The 17,640-nt window shown below is 59.0% G+C and overlaps 1 protein-coding gene across 1 annotated transcript in view; it reads left to right on the top strand.

Moving 5' to 3' along the window:
- The window catches only part of SEMA6C (semaphorin 6C), a 66,665-nt gene that overhangs the window by 44,469 nt on the left and 4,556 nt on the right, over window positions 1-17,640 (top strand). Inside the window, exons 3-10 of the mRNA XM_034756594.1 lie at window positions 11,092-11,294; window positions 11,801-11,915; window positions 12,773-12,830; window positions 13,297-13,353; window positions 14,180-14,281; window positions 15,007-15,097; window positions 16,425-16,547; window positions 17,033-17,121. Of these exons, the coding sequence (XP_034612485.1) occupies window positions 11,177-11,294; window positions 11,801-11,915; window positions 12,773-12,830; window positions 13,297-13,353; window positions 14,180-14,281; window positions 15,007-15,097; window positions 16,425-16,547; window positions 17,033-17,121 (753 nt within the window). The 5' untranslated portion in view covers window positions 11,092-11,176. The remainder of the gene's footprint in view (window positions 1-11,091; window positions 11,295-11,800; window positions 11,916-12,772; window positions 12,831-13,296; window positions 13,354-14,179; window positions 14,282-15,006; window positions 15,098-16,424; window positions 16,548-17,032; window positions 17,122-17,640) is intronic.

Below are 17,640 nucleotides of genomic sequence, written 5' to 3'. Positions count from 1 at the left end.
TGGCCAGGAGGTGAATTTTCCCTCTCCAGGACCAAGCCCTTTGTCCCCCCAGTGTTCCCATGCTGTTGGATGGGAGCAGCTGCCTTGGGAGACCGGGACAGCTGGAAGGTGGGAACAGCTCCCCGGGGTGGGGGGAGGGTCTTTGTTACCGTGCAAGCACCATGCATGGTTGTTACCCCGTGGTCACGGACACCAGGGACCAGACCCACAGGTGGTGTAGCTGGCCGTTAGCCTGGTGCCTGCTAAGCATCATTCTGCAGCCACCCCTCCTGGGGGCTGAGTTGTTGCAGTGCCAGTGTGGGGAAAGGACCCTAGAGAGGGTGTTAGTGTCTCAGCAGCCTTTGTTCGGTGGGAGAGGCGGGACAGAGAGAGGGAAGTAACTCACCTAGGGCCACACTGGCAGAGTGAGGAAATAGAACCCAGGAGTCCTGGCTATCCCCCACCCCCGCCGCCTGCTCTGACCACTAGTTGCCACGCCCCTCCCAGAGCTGGGACTAGAACCCAGGAATCCTAGCTCCCCCCAGCTCCCTCCTCTAACCACTAGTTGCCACTCCCCTCCCAGACCTGGGAGCAGAACCCAGGAATCCTGGTTCCCCCCAGCTCCCTCCTCTAACCACTAGTTGCCACTCCCCTCCCAGACCTGGGAACAGAACCCAGGAATCCTGGCTCCTCCCACCTCCCTCCTCTAACCACTAGTCGCCACTCCCCTCCCAGAGCTGGGAGCAGAACCCAGGAATCCTGGCTCCCCCTGGCCCCGCGCTAACCATTAGTCCCCAGTCCCCTGTCAGAGCTGGGACTAGATCCCAGTCCTCATCCCATAACCTCTAGAGGCCCAAAGCCCACTCCCCACACTCACACAACTAATTCCAGGAGTGCTGTGCCGTGCCAGCCAGGGGCTGGGGGCAGCCGGGGGGCGGGGGGAAGCGGCTGAGCCCGGCTTTTCGGCAGCAGTGTAATTAACCGCGCTAATGATGCGTGTGGCAGCGACAGCAGCGCTGGGATCTTTCTTTAAAAATAATAGAGCGGAAAAAGAACTGATGGATTCAGAGAGAGAGAGAGAGAGGTGGGGGGAAGGGAGAGACTGGCCGTGGAGGGGTGAGCCAGCCCAGGACTCCTGGGTTCTTTCCGCAGCACTGATACAGTCACTGGCCTAGGGATCCCAGCCACCCGTTGCTGGAAACTGGGCAACAGCAAGGAGCAATAACTGGAGCTGGAATGAGGCCAGAGCTCCTGAGGATTTCGATTGGTGGCTCCTTTTTTAGTCCCGAACCTGCCTAGCTCAACAGCCAGCCCTATGTTGGCACCCCCCACCCAACCTGTCTGCTCACCCTGCCCCCCCAGCTCTGATGCCTTCCCTGCCCCGTCCCTGCCAGCTGCCTGGAGCCCCTCGCAGTCCCCCCTGCAGACAGGACCACCTGGAAGGAAGGCAAGACAGTGTGACAGGATGGCACCAGGCAGGCTCAGGTTGGTGAGGGGGAGCAGGACCCGCTCTGTATCTTAATGGCGGGAGGGAGGGGGGGCACAGCCTCAGGGGCCTCATGCCAGCACCTGCCCCCTCAGCTGAAGGCAACGGAGCTTTGCCAGCTTACGCCAACGGGGGCCGCAGCCCTGGCGGCGCCATCGGGCATGGGCAAACCTTTCCATCAGGTCCTCTTTATAAAGCATCCTCAGAAAAGTTAATCGATCCCTATAGAGCCGAGTGACCAATTGCTATAGGTCATGTCTAGCCATCTATCACCCCGCGGTGCCTATAACACGTCTGTGACACGCCTCGGCTCACCTGCAACATGCACCCGTAGTCTCCGGCCATCCCTCGCTCCCCATTTCCAAACGGAACCAGAGGCCTGAATTCCAAGGCCAGACGGGACCGTTGGCCTCATCTCATCTGCCCGCCGGTGTAACGCGGGCCTTGGTCCGCCCTGAATGAACATGGCCAGTCATGGCCCAGGCCCCATGGCGCTAGGCGCTGTACAAACCCAGAACAAACAGACGGCCCCTGCCCCAAAGAGCTTACAGTCTAAGACAAGAGACAGGAGATGCGGACCGACAGAGAAGCCCAAGGATCCGGTGGGCAATCTCCAGCCCTAGACTGGGAGGTGAAAGGCCCTGTGTGCTATCCCCATGCGCCGGAGCCACCCTGTCCCCCTCCGCCACTGTCTGGCAGCTCTCCCATTAATCACAGCAGCTCGCTGGCGCCTGAGCCAGGCTCATTCCTGGCCTATTTATAGTGCCACCCAGGCAGGTGTCTTTCTGCCAGACAGATGGCTTGACGGCGCCGCCGTTTCGACAGTTTCTCAGCCTATCGGGGGGTCGTCCTTCGCATTTGTGCTTTTCCTCGCCCTTCCCTTCCCTTCGCCTGGGCTTTAAAATTATGACACGTTTTTATGGCACAACGGAGGAAAAAAACCCAACACCTCCTCCACCCTGCAGAGCTAGACTGAGATCAGTCCACCCTCCTCCCCGGGTACCGTGGGGAAGAGCCAAAGCAGAGAGGCCTTTGCTTGGATGAGAAAAACTGTCTCCAGTTCTGACTAGTGGGGGCAGGTTACCCTACCTCCTGCAGGGCTCTTTATGCCAGTCTTTTCCAGCTGATGCCAGCCACTGGCAGATGCAGGCTCCCGGCTAGATTAGCGCCTAAACCAGTAATTGCTACGAAAGATTCCAGCTTAACAACTCTGTTCATCCATGGGGGAGCTTGTTTATGACGGGAGCGCCTGGTTTCCAACAGAGAACAGGGCCTCCTTGTGCTAGGCGCTGTACAGACAAGACAGCCCCTGCCTGCGACGAAATAAACAAGACAGCCCCTGGGCGAGGGGGGCGGGGAAGGGGTAGAACGTGCGTGCAGAACGAGCGGGCAGGTGGCATGGTAGCGCCAGGGATCTTTGGGTTCAGTCTTGTTATCTAAATCCCTTTGGTGGGGGAGAGGTTGGGCTGGAGGGACTGGCAGGGGTGGGGCGGACACGGGGGCTGGAGGCCGGGAGGAAGGGCGGCAGCGGAAGGGGAAGATTCTGCACTCGCCACCCACTGCCACGGCCTCTCGTGGACCATGTAGTCCGTGGCCCCGCGGCTGACTCAGCCAATTGGGGACTGGTTGAGTGATGAATCCGCTGGGAGCGTTTGGGGACGTAGCGATTGGCCCAAGGTTCCCCCTCCCCCAGCTCATTTCACCCAATGGTGAGTTACAGGGACCGGAGACGGAGGATCCTGATGGACCCTCTAGGCACCAGGGCTGCTCCCATGAAATGCGATGGGACATTGGCCGCGGATCAGGCCCAGTAGGGTCAGGATCTGGTCCATCCATCTCTCCAGCGCTTTGTGCTGCCCAGTATTATACAGCCCCCAAGCAATGGGGCTCCCCCCAGCAGTGCGTCGTCACGCCATCTGTCTGGCAGAAAGACACCTGCCTGGGTGGCACTAAACTCACAGGCATTTGGGGGGCTGGTTCCCCCCACGTTGCTCAGCTTCTGGAATAGGGGTTAATGTTACACTGGGGGTGACTGGCACAAAACCCACCGAGGGAGTTGGTAGGACTGGCATGAGTCCAACACCCTTAGGCTGCCCATGAGGCTGTAGCACAGAGGGCTGAGAGCCAGGACTCCTGGGTTCCATTCCCTGCTCTGGGAGGGGAGTGAGGTGTAGTGGGTTGGGGTTAGGTGGGGACAGGGAGCCAGGACTCCTGGGTTCTATTCCCTGCTCTGGGAGGGGAGTGAGGTGTAGTGGGTTGGGGTTAGGTGGGGACAGGGAGCCAGGACTCCTGGGTTCTATTCCCTGCTCTGGGAGAGGAGTGAGGTGTAGTGGGTTGGGGTTAGGTGGGGACAGGGAGCCAGGACTCCTGGGTTCCATTCCCTGCTCTGGGAGAGGAGTGAGGTGTAGTGGGTTGGGGTTAGGTGGGGACAGGGAGCCAGGACTCCTGGGTTCCATTCCCTGCTCTGGGAGAGGAGTGAGGTGTAGTGGGTTGGGGTTAGGTGGGGACAGGGTGCCAGGACTCCTGGGTTCTATTCCTTGCTGTGGGTTAGAGTAGTCAGGCCTTACCAGCAGGACTCCTGGGTTCTAGTCCTGGATCTGGAAAGGTATGTGGCCTAGTAGGTAGAGTAAGAGGGGCTCAGAGTCAGGACCGCTAGTCTCTTCACACCTGTGAGAGGGGAGTGGAATCTAGTCATCAGAGTAGGGTATACTGGAGCCAGGACTCCTGGCTTCTATTCCCAGCCATAGGAGGCAGTGTGATCTAGTGGTTAGCACAGGGGATGGTTGCTCAAGACTCCCAGGCTCTATACCGAGCTCTGCTGATTCCTTGCTGCGTGGGTCTGGATAAGTCACTTCCCATCTCTCTGCCTCATTTTTCTCCATCTGTCAAGTGTGACAAATGATCCTCACCCACCTTTGCAATCCCCTGGTGTGTATCGCTCTGCAGCCCACGGCCTGGGCCAGCCGTAGCAGGGAAGGCTGAGTCCTGGCCACTCTCTGCCCCGGGGTAAAAAGAAACCTTCTCTCCATGTGACTCACCATCTATTTTTAAATGGTGTTGAAAACATAAAAGGGCCCCTTCCCCATCAGTCTAATTATAAATCGGCTGGAGCGTCAGTTTATCAAGTGTAAACAAATCCGCCCCGGCCTCCTTCTCACCTGCTGGGCCGCGCCGACAAAGGAGAGCTCGGCGCACGCCCCGCTGGGATTCTGGGAATGGTGACGGTCGCAGCACGGAGCTCGGGGAAGAAATTAATTTTCAGTCTATATTAAAAATGCGTCTTTGCCGTCTGTCCCCCCCCACATGAAATTCACGGCTTTTCGTAGATTGTGCTGGCTTCCCAGCACCTGGTATCGGCTCCTCATTGGAATGGGATCCAGGGAAGGGATCAGGCCAGTTTTGCAGAAGCAGATCTCACTGTCCGTCATGCTGGCCCAATCTTGTCTCCTGGTTTCCTTGTGCTCCCCCGGCTGTCTCCACCTGCTGTCTCTTGTCCTATCCTAAGGGTAGGGCGAGTTTGCAATCGTGGGGTGACAGCAGCGTGTGTAGATGTACCCCAGCTAGATTTCCTGGGACCTGCTCGGGTGCTGGAGCAGAGAAGCCCCCGCCACAGGGTAATTACGTGGGCAGCTAGCCCACGCCGAAGTCCATCCTGCCACAGCTTCACAAGTTTAAAGCCAGCTCGGGGTGTTTGTACAAACGGCATTCCAGACCTCAGCTCCCGTTTGTCCCTTTATGTGTTTGGGCCGGGAGCCCTCTGGAGCAGGGATGCGCTCTGCTCTGTCTGTGCAACGCCTGGCACAATGGGGCTCGAATCTCAGCTGGGGGCATTCCCTGATACCGTCATGCTTCCCATCAAAGAAATCAGACCGGATCTGGGGAGAGCTCTGTGCATTCTGACGCCCTTTAATAGCTCTTTTCCACAGATCTCAAAGCACTTTACAAAGGAGGTCGGTACGGTTATCCCCGTTTCACAGATGGGGAAACTGCGGCACGGGGTGGGGAAAGGACTTGCCCAGGGTCACCCAGCAGGCTAGTGGTAGAGGTGGGTCTAGAACTCAGGCCTCCTGAGTCTCAGGGTAGCGATCCACCCACTAGGCATCACTGCTCAAGATTAGCCATCCTAACCGTACCACTTCTGCAGGATGTTAACCGAGGCCCTCGGCGACGTACTGCTAAGCTGACAAGCCATGTCAATGGAGTGATTTGACTCCCCTCTCATTCAGTGCGGGCTGGAGGTTCATAACCAGCGTTCTCTGGTGTCCTGGCTGCTGACAGGCAGTGAGCGAGGAGGGCAGGGGGGGCGAATTCTCAGCTCAGTCACTCACGAGTGAACCATATGATCAGCCCCGGCGCCGGGTGTATTTTCATTGTAACTCAATCACCAGGAACAAGCGCTGGGAGACAAGAAAAGCAAAATGCAGCGAGCCTCCCGCAGGAGCCTGCCGAGACTTCCTGGAAAACGCCAATAAACGGCTATCGCCCCAGCCGGGCCTGGGGTTTGATGCCTCCATCCCCCCTATTACCAGGGAGCAGTGTAGATGCAAACAGAGAAGCCGTGCGGCTCAAGGGCTTGCCCAGCTCTGAGACCACAGCTGCTCCATTTCATTGGGGTTAGCCTGGACGCAGGGCAATTAACACGGTTCCGGAGAAGTGGCTTAAAAATTGACTTAAACCCAGATTTCTGGATTTTCTGGCTTTTACGACGACTTAGTTACATGACGGTAGCAACTGAGATAGGGGCCCCATTGTGCCGGGCACTTGACAGGTGTGGAGCGAGAGACAATCCCTGCCCCAAAGCCCTCCCAAGCTAAACAGACAGCTACAGGGGAGGGGAAACTGAGGCACAGAGAGCGGACGGGTTCTCCAGCCCAAAGTTATCCGGCAGGTGGCTGAGCTGGGATGAGAACCCAGGTCCCCTGCCTCCCCTGGGAGCCTGGGGCCTCTTGTTGGCTGTGGGGGGTGATATGTGTGACTGAGCAGCCGGACCTGGGCGCTAATGGAGTTTTTTGATTAGGCCTGGCTGTTTCCCCTGTTGGCAAAGGGCTCCTGGCTACGCTTCGTGCTCCAGTGCGTCAGCTTAGCTTTCTTCCTGATCAAGAGTCCAAGGCGACTGACCAGACCTCCCTCCGCTCCAGAGCCCAGGTCCCCTCGCCCCACTTTGGGGGACCGTGCGTCGGCTCCATGGAGTGAATGGCCAGGAGTAGCAGGGCGTGGCTGAGAATGACGCCCGACATCGGGGGGCATCTTCAGGGTGCCAGGTTCTTCCCCCACCAACCCCTCCCGGCTACTGCCCAAGAAAGCGACCTGCAGAACGGCCTGGCAGCCTGGCTTTGTTCTAACCTGGTGCCTCATCACAATCAGATTACAGCTCCCAGCTAATCAGTCCCAACTTCCAATTAGCAGGTGATTGGGATGGCACAGCTCCTCGTAATTAGCAGTGCAGCGGGGAGCTCGGGCTGACAGGAGGGGATGGGGTGCTGGGACTTGCAAACCTGCTGGTGAGCTCAAATCATTCTCTTCCCAGCCCCTGCTCTTCTCAGTATACACACCACACACACACACACAACTGCCTCATCCTTCCTGGACACACACACACACACCATGCATCAACCCGCCCCTCCAGTAATCCCCTCCATGCATTGTCCCTGCCCAGCTACACCCCCACACACCATGCATCCTGCTGCCTGGATACACACACACGTGCACAAACACACACACACCCCATGCATTGCCCCCACAGCTGCACACACACAGACACGCACACACTATGCATTGCCCCTGTCTGACTACACACACACACACAGCCTCATCCTTCCTGGATACACACACACACATACACCATGCATCACCCTGCCCCTGCAGTAATCCCCTCCATGCATTGTCCCTGTCCAGCTACACCCCCCCACACACACACACACCATGCATTCCCCTGCCTGGATACACACACACGCATGCATGCACACACACACGCTCCTATTCCCACGTTCACTGACACACACCCACACACACTCTCATTCCCAATCATTTCCATACTCACACCCCTCCCCCCTCTCCCCTCCTCTCTCTCACACTCAGCCCAGCCTTCCTCCATCTCTCCATCCCTAGCGCCTTCTTTCCTCCTCTTTTCTCCCCTTCCTTCCTTCCCTAGTGCTGTCTCCCCTCCCCTAACCCCCGCTGCCCCGAGCCGGGACCCCAGCCCCTCTGCTCCCTATACATCCGGCAGCACAAACTCCCGTCCCTGGCTAATCATGGCTCACCACTCTGGGTTGCCTGGCACTTGACTCCCAGCCGGAAAACCGCCCTGGAACGGGGTCCCCCCCCAGCCCACCCCACAAGCCTCCTTGTAACTGTCGTTTCCTGCCGTCGTGTTGGGCATTAATTGGGCTTTGGCGACGATTTCCCCTTCCCGGGGCAGGTCTCCGGCTCCTCCCAAGGGGAAAGGGGCGCAGCGCTGAGCTGGCAGGTGGCGCGGAGCAGTGGTTAGAGCAGGTGACTGGCAGCCAGGACTCCTGGGTTCGTCCCGCTCAAGTGGTTTCTCATGGTGTGAGCAGGGGGAGGGGACTGGGAGTCAGGACTCCTGGGTTCTATTTTCAGTGCTGGGAAGGAGCTCTGGGAGGGGAGTTGAGCCTAGTGGTCAGAGCAGGGGGGTGGAGCCGGAAACACTCGTCCGATAAAGAATTTGTTGTCACATTTTTCCTTTTAAAACAAGTGTGTCTGTCCGTCCATCTGGGGCTCTGCTCCAAACTGCTGCTGAGCTGGCCTTTGCAATAGCACCCTCATGTCCCCCCAAGTTGGCTAGTCTCTACCCCCCCCTTGCCTGTGCTCTGGGGAGCTCTCCAGGGGGACGAGCCCACATCCAGCCTGCGTGGGAACTCCGGAGGGCGGGGAATGGTCTCGGGTTCACCCCGGTGACTTTCCAGAGACACCGAGCTCCGTCCTGGAATTACCGGAGAGATTTTCTGAGACTCCCGCAAGAGCCAACCCGCGTCAGCGCCCGTCAGCGCCACGCGGCACTGACGCCATCACCTGCCTCTGTTCCAGGGCACTGGCTGCCCGCTGAACCCGGGGGAGGCCCTGTGGGCAGGGCCTGCTAATTGGCAGCCCAGAGAATGGCTCTCCTGGGGTGTGTGGATGGTGAGAGTCTCCACCACACCTCCCACACACACCCCTTGTACGCACACCCCTTTTACACGCTCACACCCTGCACACACACACAGTCCTTGTACACCCCCCCCACACAGCCCATACACCCCCTTATACAATCCCACACCCCCTCTCACACACAGTCCTTATACACTCTCACATCCCCTCACACACAGCCCTTTTACACCCTCACACTCCTCACACACACAGTCCTTGTACAATCCCCCAGCCCATACACCCCCCCTTATACACTCCCACACCCCCTCTCACACACACTCCATATACATATTCACATCCCCTCTCACATAGCCCTTGTACACACAGCCCTTTTACACCCCCACGCCCTGCACACACAGTCCTTGTATACCCCCTCACACACAGCCCATACACCCCCTTTTCCACACCCACACCCTTATACACTCCAACACCCCCTCACACACACAGCTTTTACAACTCCTCTTATACACCCCTCACACACAGCCTGTACACACACACTTATACATAGACTCACACACACCTCTCATACACCCGTTCACAGGTATACACACACAATCTTTACACATACACACCTTATACATCCCCCACAGCCCTCACACACAGCCTGTACACACAACCCTTACACACATATAAACATAGACACACACACACTTTATACACCTCACACACACAGTTATACACACACACCCCTTACACACTCCCACACCTGCTCACATACAGGTATACACACTCGCTGGTATACACATACACAACCATTACACACACACACAGCGGTCTACATAGAACTCACCGCTTACACATACATTCACACACACACAGGGATACACTCACACACACATGCGCCTTACACACGCCCAGGGTATCAGTGGTGCTGGAACAGTTTTTCAGTGGGGGTGCTGAAGGCGGAAACCATGTATTTGGGTTGTTGTTACTACTTCATGCAGCAGTACCTTGATGTAGGGGGTTAGCCATGATCCAAATGAAAGGGGATTGGGGAAGAGGTGTGGGTCCTCTGGCATCGGGGGAGGGGGGGAAATGGGGTTGCTTCCCCCCACCCCACACTCTTCCCCCTCTCATCGCTCCCTTCCTCCCCCCACAACCCAGATCTTAGGCTGCAGCTCCCATTGTAACTCGACCCCTTGCTCCAGCTGCTGCTCCCGAATGCTTGCAAGCCCCATATGCGAGCTGGGCCGGGTGGGGGTCTGGTACCCTGTTTATAACCTGGCCTGGGGAGAGCTCCAGCCTGCAGGACAAAGTGGGGGCTGGGGGGGCGGGGGTGTTCACGCCCCTGCCCGTCCCCGCTTGGGCGGAGCCTGCGCTCCCAGGGCACCCGCGCCTACCGGGTATTCTGAGGACGGGTGCACCCTGGGCAGGGCTTTCTGTGCTTTCAGCAGTCCTCAGCATCCCCAAATCCCATGTGGCTGCTTGTAGGGCCCCTTGGCGTTGGGTGTGGTGTCTAGTGGTTAGAGCTGGGGGGTGGGGGGGCTGGGAAAGCCAGGGCAAAATGAAGAGGCCTTAAAGCAGGGGAGTCTTAATGTAAATAAGAATCAGGCTATAAGGTCTGGGCATCCGGACTCCTGGGTTCTGTTTGCAGCCCCGGGAGGGCAGCGGGGTCTAGGAGCAAAGCAGGAGGGTCTGGGAATCAGGACTCCTGGCTTCTCTCTCCAGCTCTGGGAGGAGAGTGTAATCCAATGGCTAGAGCAAGGCCGTAGGAGTCAGGGCTTCTGGGCTCTAAGGAAGGAGAGTGTGATCTAGTGGTTATGGGTTCTTTCCCAAGATTTGCAGCTGACCGGATGTATGACCTGGGGCAGTCACCCCCCCCCCGCCTGCCTCAGTTTCCCCATCTGTATAACGAAGTGGTGATGCCTTCGCAGGGATGCTGTGGGCTTTAGTGAGTCAATGCTGGCAAATCGCCTGTGTCTGCCTTTCCCTCCGATTGGCCTTTTGGCTCTGCTGTTACCAATAGACCCTTACATTAATTTTTTGTTGGGGGGGGCGGAGGTTGTGGGCGCGGATTGACCATCTTGCTCCCATTTGGCCTTACCGGCTTTTCTGGAGCCTGCCCAGCCTGACTCATGGCACCCGTGTGCGTCCCATTCCCTCCCCATTGTGCCCGGTTGGACCGACCCAGGGCCAGCTGTTCTGCACCCCAGGCCTCTCTGTCCCTCCCGTCGTTCCTGTGCCGTGCCCCACGAGGCATCAACCAGAAGCAACCTGAGGGGGGCGCTAGCTCAAGTGGAGGGGGTGCCCAGAAGGCAGGGCTGGAGCACGTCGGCAGGGAGGCAGAGCCTGCGGGAAGCTCCCCCTTCCCCAGCTCCGTTGCCACAGCCCTGGCTCTGGGGTGGAACGAGGGCTTGTGAGGCACGGTGGGGAGGCGCCTCCATGTTCTGAAGAGGAGGAGGAGGAGCTGCGTAGAGCCAGCAGCGTGGGCTCCGAGGTCGATGTGACAGTGACAGCCACCCCCTTCCCCCCCGTCTCCACAGGTCCTGCCGATGGGCGAGCGAGCGATGGTCCAGTCGTAAGGCCCAGCCGGTTCCGCTCTGCTCTCCGGCTGGGAAGGCCACGAGGATGCCCCCCTCCTGCCCTGCTGCGGCCGCTGTGCTCCTCCTGCTGGGCCGATGCCTGCTGCCGTCCGCACTCTCCTTCCCCAAGGACCTCGCTCCCCTCAGCACCGTGGGCCTGCCGAGTAAGCCAGCCCGGTCGTGCCCTCCATGCTGCCCCCCAGAGCAGGGAGCCCACGGGTGTCGAGCCACGGGCCTGGGCTGAGACCTGCCACGCTCATGTCGCCCGAGCCAGCCGCCTGTAGGACAGGACACTGGGCGAGCCACTTCGTGGCCTTGGCCACTAGACCACATGACCTGCTGCCGAGACCATGACGTGTCCCCCCATTCCCACCAGAGGGAGAGCAAATGGAGTGGCCCCCGCCTGGGCTGGGGTGTCTGGCTGGGGTGTCTCCCCAAGTCTGGAATGAACCCCTGGGACCGGAACAGGGTCTGTCAGTAGGGTGCGGGGGGTGACGTATGAAGGACACCATGGGGTTCCCCTCAGCCGCTGTCCCCACTCCAATTAACCCCCCCCAGTGCTGGGATGTCACTGGTGGTCATCGTGCGGAGCGGGGGGGCGGGAGGACGACGGACCCCTGTGTTGGGGGAGGTGGAAGCGTATAATGGCCGCCCTACTCTCTGCCACCAGCGACGTCCCCGTACCCCTGCTTCCGAGGCCTCGCCGGCGACAATGACACGGCCCAGCTCGGCCTGGACTTCCAGAGGATGCTGCGGCTCAACCAGACGCTCTTCATCGCCGCGCGGTGAGTGAGGAGAGAGACAGCCCCCAGGGGGCATCGCGCCAGGGCACCCCACGTGCAACGCGGGGCCCCTGCACCCCTCGCCCAGACGCCAGTGTGCACACCCCTCACGCAGCTGTGTGTGCATACACCCCTCGCCCAGTCGTGTGTGCACGCCCCTCGCCCAGCCGCCAGTGTGCACAGACCCCCTGTGTGTACATACACCCCTCGCCCAGCCATGTGTGCACGCCCCTCGCCCAGCCATGTGTGCACACCCCTTGATCAGCCATGTGCACACCCCTCGATCAGCTGTGTGCACGCCCCTCAGTTGTGTTTACATACACCCCTCACCCAGCTGTGTCCACACCCCTCAATCAGCCGTGTGTGCATGTCCCTCAATCAGTTGTGTGTGCACGCCCCACGATCAGCCGTGTGCACACGCCCCTCGCCCAGCCATGTGTGCGCACCCCCTCGCCCAGCCACCTGTGCCCATGCCCCTCGCCCAGCTGGAGTGAGCACACCCCCTCCCACACCCTCACAACTATAGCACACACCTCACACGCCCCTTGCACAACCACATGTGCACACCCCGTCCCACACCCCTGCAGCCACAGAACAGACCTCCCACGCCCCTCTCCCAGCCACAGTGCATGCATCCCCTCCCACACCCCCACAGCCCTCGCACAACGACAGGGTGCACATGGCCTCACACACACAGCACACAGCTGTGCCATCCCACGCAGGGTCCCCTCACACAACCAGAGCCCGCTCACACTCCTCGCACATGACCACAGCACACCGACGCACGGACACCATCACAACCCGCCCTGCCCTCCTCCCATGCTCGGGAGATCGTCATGTTCCCTGCTTTCTCCCCACAGGGACCACGTTTATGCCTTTGACCTCAGGCAGGCCCCAGAGGAGTTCTATCCCGACAGGGTAAGGAGGAAAGGGAATCGCAGCCATGGTGCGGGGGTGGGTGGGAATGTTTGGCAATCTTCCCTCATGTCAGAATGGGGTGCAGTGGTGAGAGCAGGGGGCTGGGAGCCAGGACTCCTGGGTTCCGTTGTCAGCTCTGCAAAGAGAGTGTTCTCCAGTGGTGAGAGGAGGGGCTGGGAGTCAGGACTCCTGGGTTCCGTTGTCAGCTCTGCAAAGAGAGTGTTCTCCAGTGGTGAGAGCAGGGGCTGGGAGTCAGGGGTTAGAACATGGCCTGGGCATTCTTGGCTCACCCGGCTTAAGAGTTAAAAGCTGCTGGCTGGGGCTGTCCACAGAGCAGCCTGTGACCTCAGCTGCCATCCTGCCCTTCCCTTCCTTAGCTGGACGCCTGCGTGGTCCCATGCTCCCCCCAGAACACCTTTGTGCCCCTCCTAACCCCCTTCTTTTGCCTCCCCCACCCCTTCTCTAGCATCTCACCTGGAAGACCCAGGACATGAAGAACTGCGCCATGCGTGGGAAGCTGCAGGTAAGAAATGTGGCTCCGCTTCCAGATGTTCCTATACAGATGTTCGCTCCTCGCCACCCCAGGGAGAGGGGAGAGCTGGAGTCTGGAAATGCCCCTGTCCAAGTCCCGGAGCCTCTCTCTCCCCCGTAAGAACGGCCCTACTGGGTCAGACCAAAGGTCCATCTAGCCCTGTATCCTGTCTTCCAACAGTGGCCAATGCCAGGTGCCCCAGAGGGAATGAACAGAGCAGATAATCACCAAGTGAGCCATCCCGTTACCCATTCCCGTGGGTCTCTGAGCTCCCATAGCAGGGGGCAGCTCTGGACACCTGGGAGATTCATCCCCCCTTCCTGGGAGATGCGCTTTCAGGGCCCAGTCCGAAGCCCATGACATCTACAGCTTCGTGGGAGAGAGGAGGTTGGCTCAGGGCCCCACCCCGCAGGGTTGTGCCATACCCTATGTGCCTGTCAGGTGGCTGCATTCCAGTGGTGCTCTAGGCACAAGCTTCCAAAACCCTTTGAGATCCTCCAGGCTGGACGGGGATCGGGAACTGTGACATCTCCAGGTTCCTGTCTCCTTTCCTCATCACTTAACCCAGGTTCCGGTGCTAGGTGATCTACACACCCGCTCCGCCCCAGGTGACTCACTCCCCACCCCCGTCAGAGCCAGCTGACCACACCCCCTTCTTTGCCCCTCCATACCACCTGATTGCACTATCCAGGGAGACCACACCCACCCCTCAGACCCCTCCTTCCCAGTGCTAGGCAAACCCATGTCCCCCACAATGCCAGGTCCCCCACCCCTCCCCCAACCCCCTTTAATTTGGATCATGGCTAACCCCCCGCAGGACGAATGCTATAACTACATCAAGGTGCTGGTGCCCAAAAATGATCGGACCCTCTTCGCCTGTGGGACGAACTCCTTCAATCCCATGTGCCGGACCTACCAGGTGAGGGCACCACCCACCCGTCCCCCGCGCTGGTCTGTCTGCAGCATCACAGAGCCCCACAGGGACCAAGCCCGATCCCCGCTTAGCTCATGCAGGGGCTGAGGTGGTGGGGCTTGGGGAGTGGATGGACCCTGGTTGCTGGCTGGATCCTTCTCACTTAGCGCCCTGCACACGCTCAGGGCTGTTCCTGGTGGCCCGCGTGGCTGGGCAAATCTTGTTAGGCTCCAGCGAACTTCCAGCGTCCGTGCTGCAGGAGCTGGCCTTAGGTTCCAATCCAGGCTCAGGGCTCAAAGGCTGGGCCGGCAGGGGGCTGCTGGGTGACCCCCAAGTGAAATGAGTTTGCTAGGACTCAGCCCAGGTGTCCAGGACTCAGAAACCACCCCCTTGCAGGGAGCCTCAGCAGAGAGGCCAAGGAGGGAGTGGGTCCCACAGACTGGAGTCTCCCCCAGGTCAGGTATGAGCACGCCTTGGCCGATTCCCCCAGGGTCAGGGTGGGGCAATGCATGCTGGGAGCAGGAGGCCTCATGGGCCATGTCTCCCTATCAAAGATAATGGGTGGCCATCAGCTCCGTGGGCCGCACTCAGACCACCCAGGATCTGTGAGGGTCAGTCCAGCCCAGCCCTCCCTGGACGGGGCCCCATGCATCGCTGTGGCGTGCTCTCCTTTAGGGCCCCAGGGTGGTATTTGCGTGGCCCATGAGTTCACCTCGGCCCTTGGTTCCCAGATCAGCAGCCTGGAGCAGGAAGGGGAGGAGCTGAACGGCCAGGCCCGCTGCCCTTTCGATGCCAAGCAGACCAACGTTGCCCTCTTTGCAGGTACGTGGCCACGCCCTCGGCGGGTGGTGGGACACAGGCTGAGTGGCGCAACCAGCCTCCGGATGCTGTGCCGGGATGGGGGGGGGTGACAGTCAGGGTCCAGACTCCCTATGGGGAGAACAGGGGGTCTGATCCCCACTGAATATGCAATTGCACAGGCAAAGTGGTCATACTGTGCAGTCAGTCCCGACACACCAGCCTGCCTGGGGGAAAAGCCGCTTCTCCCTTTGTTTGGTCGCAGACTTTAAAGCGTAACGTCAGTGAGCATCATAGTCCTGTAACATTGTGCACCATCTGCTGAGTCAATTGCTTATTCTTTGGGGTCCGGACCTGGGGGTCGTTCTGGGGTTGTGGAGGGTGGGGGGGTTCGCACACAGTTCTGACCCACACGGGGGGTTGAATTCTGACACCCTGACGCTGGGGGGTGCTGAGTCTGCGGGGCAGGGGCTAGGGCCCATCTCTGATGCGTGTGCATTGACACACGGGAGTGTTTGCACACAAAGCCCATGGGACAATGCTCCCCAGGGGCCGGCCTGCAGCATCCCACTGAGAGGGGCAGAAGCTGCTTGTTGGCTCAGTTCACCAGGAATAACTCCCTGATGGCGACCAGCTCAGTCCTTGCCCCGGGGTTACCAGGACTGGGCGCTACAGGGCACGTGTGGGGCACCCCCGGGACAAGCCCATCTCCATTACACTAGACAGCTCCCAGAGCTCCAGCCTTATGTTTCCTTCCTTCCTTCCTACACGTCTATCTATCTAATGTGTCTGTCCTGTTCCCATACACCCCCTCTGTCTGTCTGTCTGTCTATCTATCCCCATACACATCTATCTATCCATCTATCTATCTATCTATCCCCATACACCCCATCTATCTATCTATCCCTGTTCAACCCCTCTATCTATCTATCCATCCATCCCCGTTCAACCCCTCTATCTATCCATCCCCATACTATCTATCTATCTATCTATCTATCTATCTATCTATCTATCTATCTATCCCCATACACCCCCTCTGTCTGTCTGTCTATCTATCCCTGTTCAACCCCTCTATCTATCTATCCATCTATCCCCGTTCAACCCCTCTATCTATCCATTTCCATACAATCTATCTATCTATCTATCTATCTATCTATCTATCTATCTATCCCCATACACCCCCTCTGTCTGTCTGTCTGTCTATCTATCCCTCCTCATACACACCTATCTATCTATCTATCTATTTATCCATCCATCCCCATACACTCCCTCTCTTTATTTATCTATGTATCTAATCTTCCCTTTTCCCTCTCTCCCTCACCTCTCTCTCATTCTTCCTCCCCCCTCCCAGACGGGAACCTGTACTCAGCCACCGTGGCAGACTTCCAGGCCAGTGACGCGGTGATTTACCGCAGCCTGGGCGAGAGGAGCCCCGTGCTCCGCACCATCAAGTACGACTCCAAGTGGCTGCGAGGTGAGGGGGCCAGAAGCCGCGGGGAAGCCCCGGCTGGTGGGGGGCGGGGGCGCAGCAGGAATACATCGGAATACAGGGAAGCAAATGACTCATATCAAGGGAACTAGCAGGAACCTTAGCGCTAGCAGGGAACATAAATTAGTGATTAGAGCTGGGGGCTGGGTGCCAGGACTCCTGGGTTCTGTTCCCAGCTCTGGGAGGGGAGTGAGGTCTGGTGGTTAGAGCAGGTGAGTCAGGACTTCTGGATTCTATCCCTGGCTCTGCTACTAGCTCCGGCAAGCCCCTTCCCCACCCTTTGCCTCAGTTTCCCCCCATGTGTAGTGGGGATAACATTGTACCCAGCCCTCGGGGGGCGGGGCTCTGAGGGTCCTGAATTAATACCTGCAAAGTGCTTTGTGCTCCTTATGTGGCTGGTGCCTGAGACAAACACATCTACCATAATGGCTCCTCCCCACTTCACCTCTTGTCTCTGCCCCTCCCCCCAGAACCCCACTTCCTCCACGCCCTGGAGTACGGGAACTACGTCTACTTCTTCTTCCGGGAGATCTCCATGGAATACACCACCCTGGGCAGGGTGAGTGCTGGGCGGGGGCCGAGGGGCCTCAGCGTGGCCAGGCCCCAAGGGATGGGGGGCAACTATGGCGGGTAGGGGTTGGCATGCTGGCAGTCGGGGGCACCATGCCCTCTGGGGCACTCACAGCCCAGTGTGGCCATACCCCGGTCCCCGGACATGGTAGCGCCCTGACGGCCAAAGGGGCCAGGCCCAGCACCTCCCAGCCTGGGCTTTGCAATGGGGTCGAAGGAAGCTGGGCATCTAAATCCCATAGACAGGAAAGCCGAGGGGATCCCTGAACCCTTTAAGCGCCTTTCTAAATCCCTGTCCCCTTGCTGTCAGGGGGATGGGTGGGATTCCCCGGTGCTCTCAGTGGGGGATGGGTGGGATTCCCTGTTGCTCTCCATGGGGGGATGGGCAGGATTCCCCGTTGCTCTCCATGGAGGGATGGACAGGATTCCCCTTTGCTCTCGATGGTGGGGGATGGGCGGGATTCCCCATTGCTCTCCATGGGGGGGATGGGCGGGATTCCCCATTGCT

The sequence above is a fragment of the Trachemys scripta genome, chromosome 24 (genome assembly GCF_013100865.1).
Source record: "Trachemys scripta elegans isolate TJP31775 chromosome 24, CAS_Tse_1.0, whole genome shotgun sequence".
NCBI classification, from domain to species: domain Eukaryota; kingdom Metazoa; phylum Chordata; order Testudines; family Emydidae; genus Trachemys; species Trachemys scripta.
The sequence above is the reverse complement of the archived record's forward strand: the minus strand, read 5'-3'. Positions and strand labels throughout refer to the sequence as shown.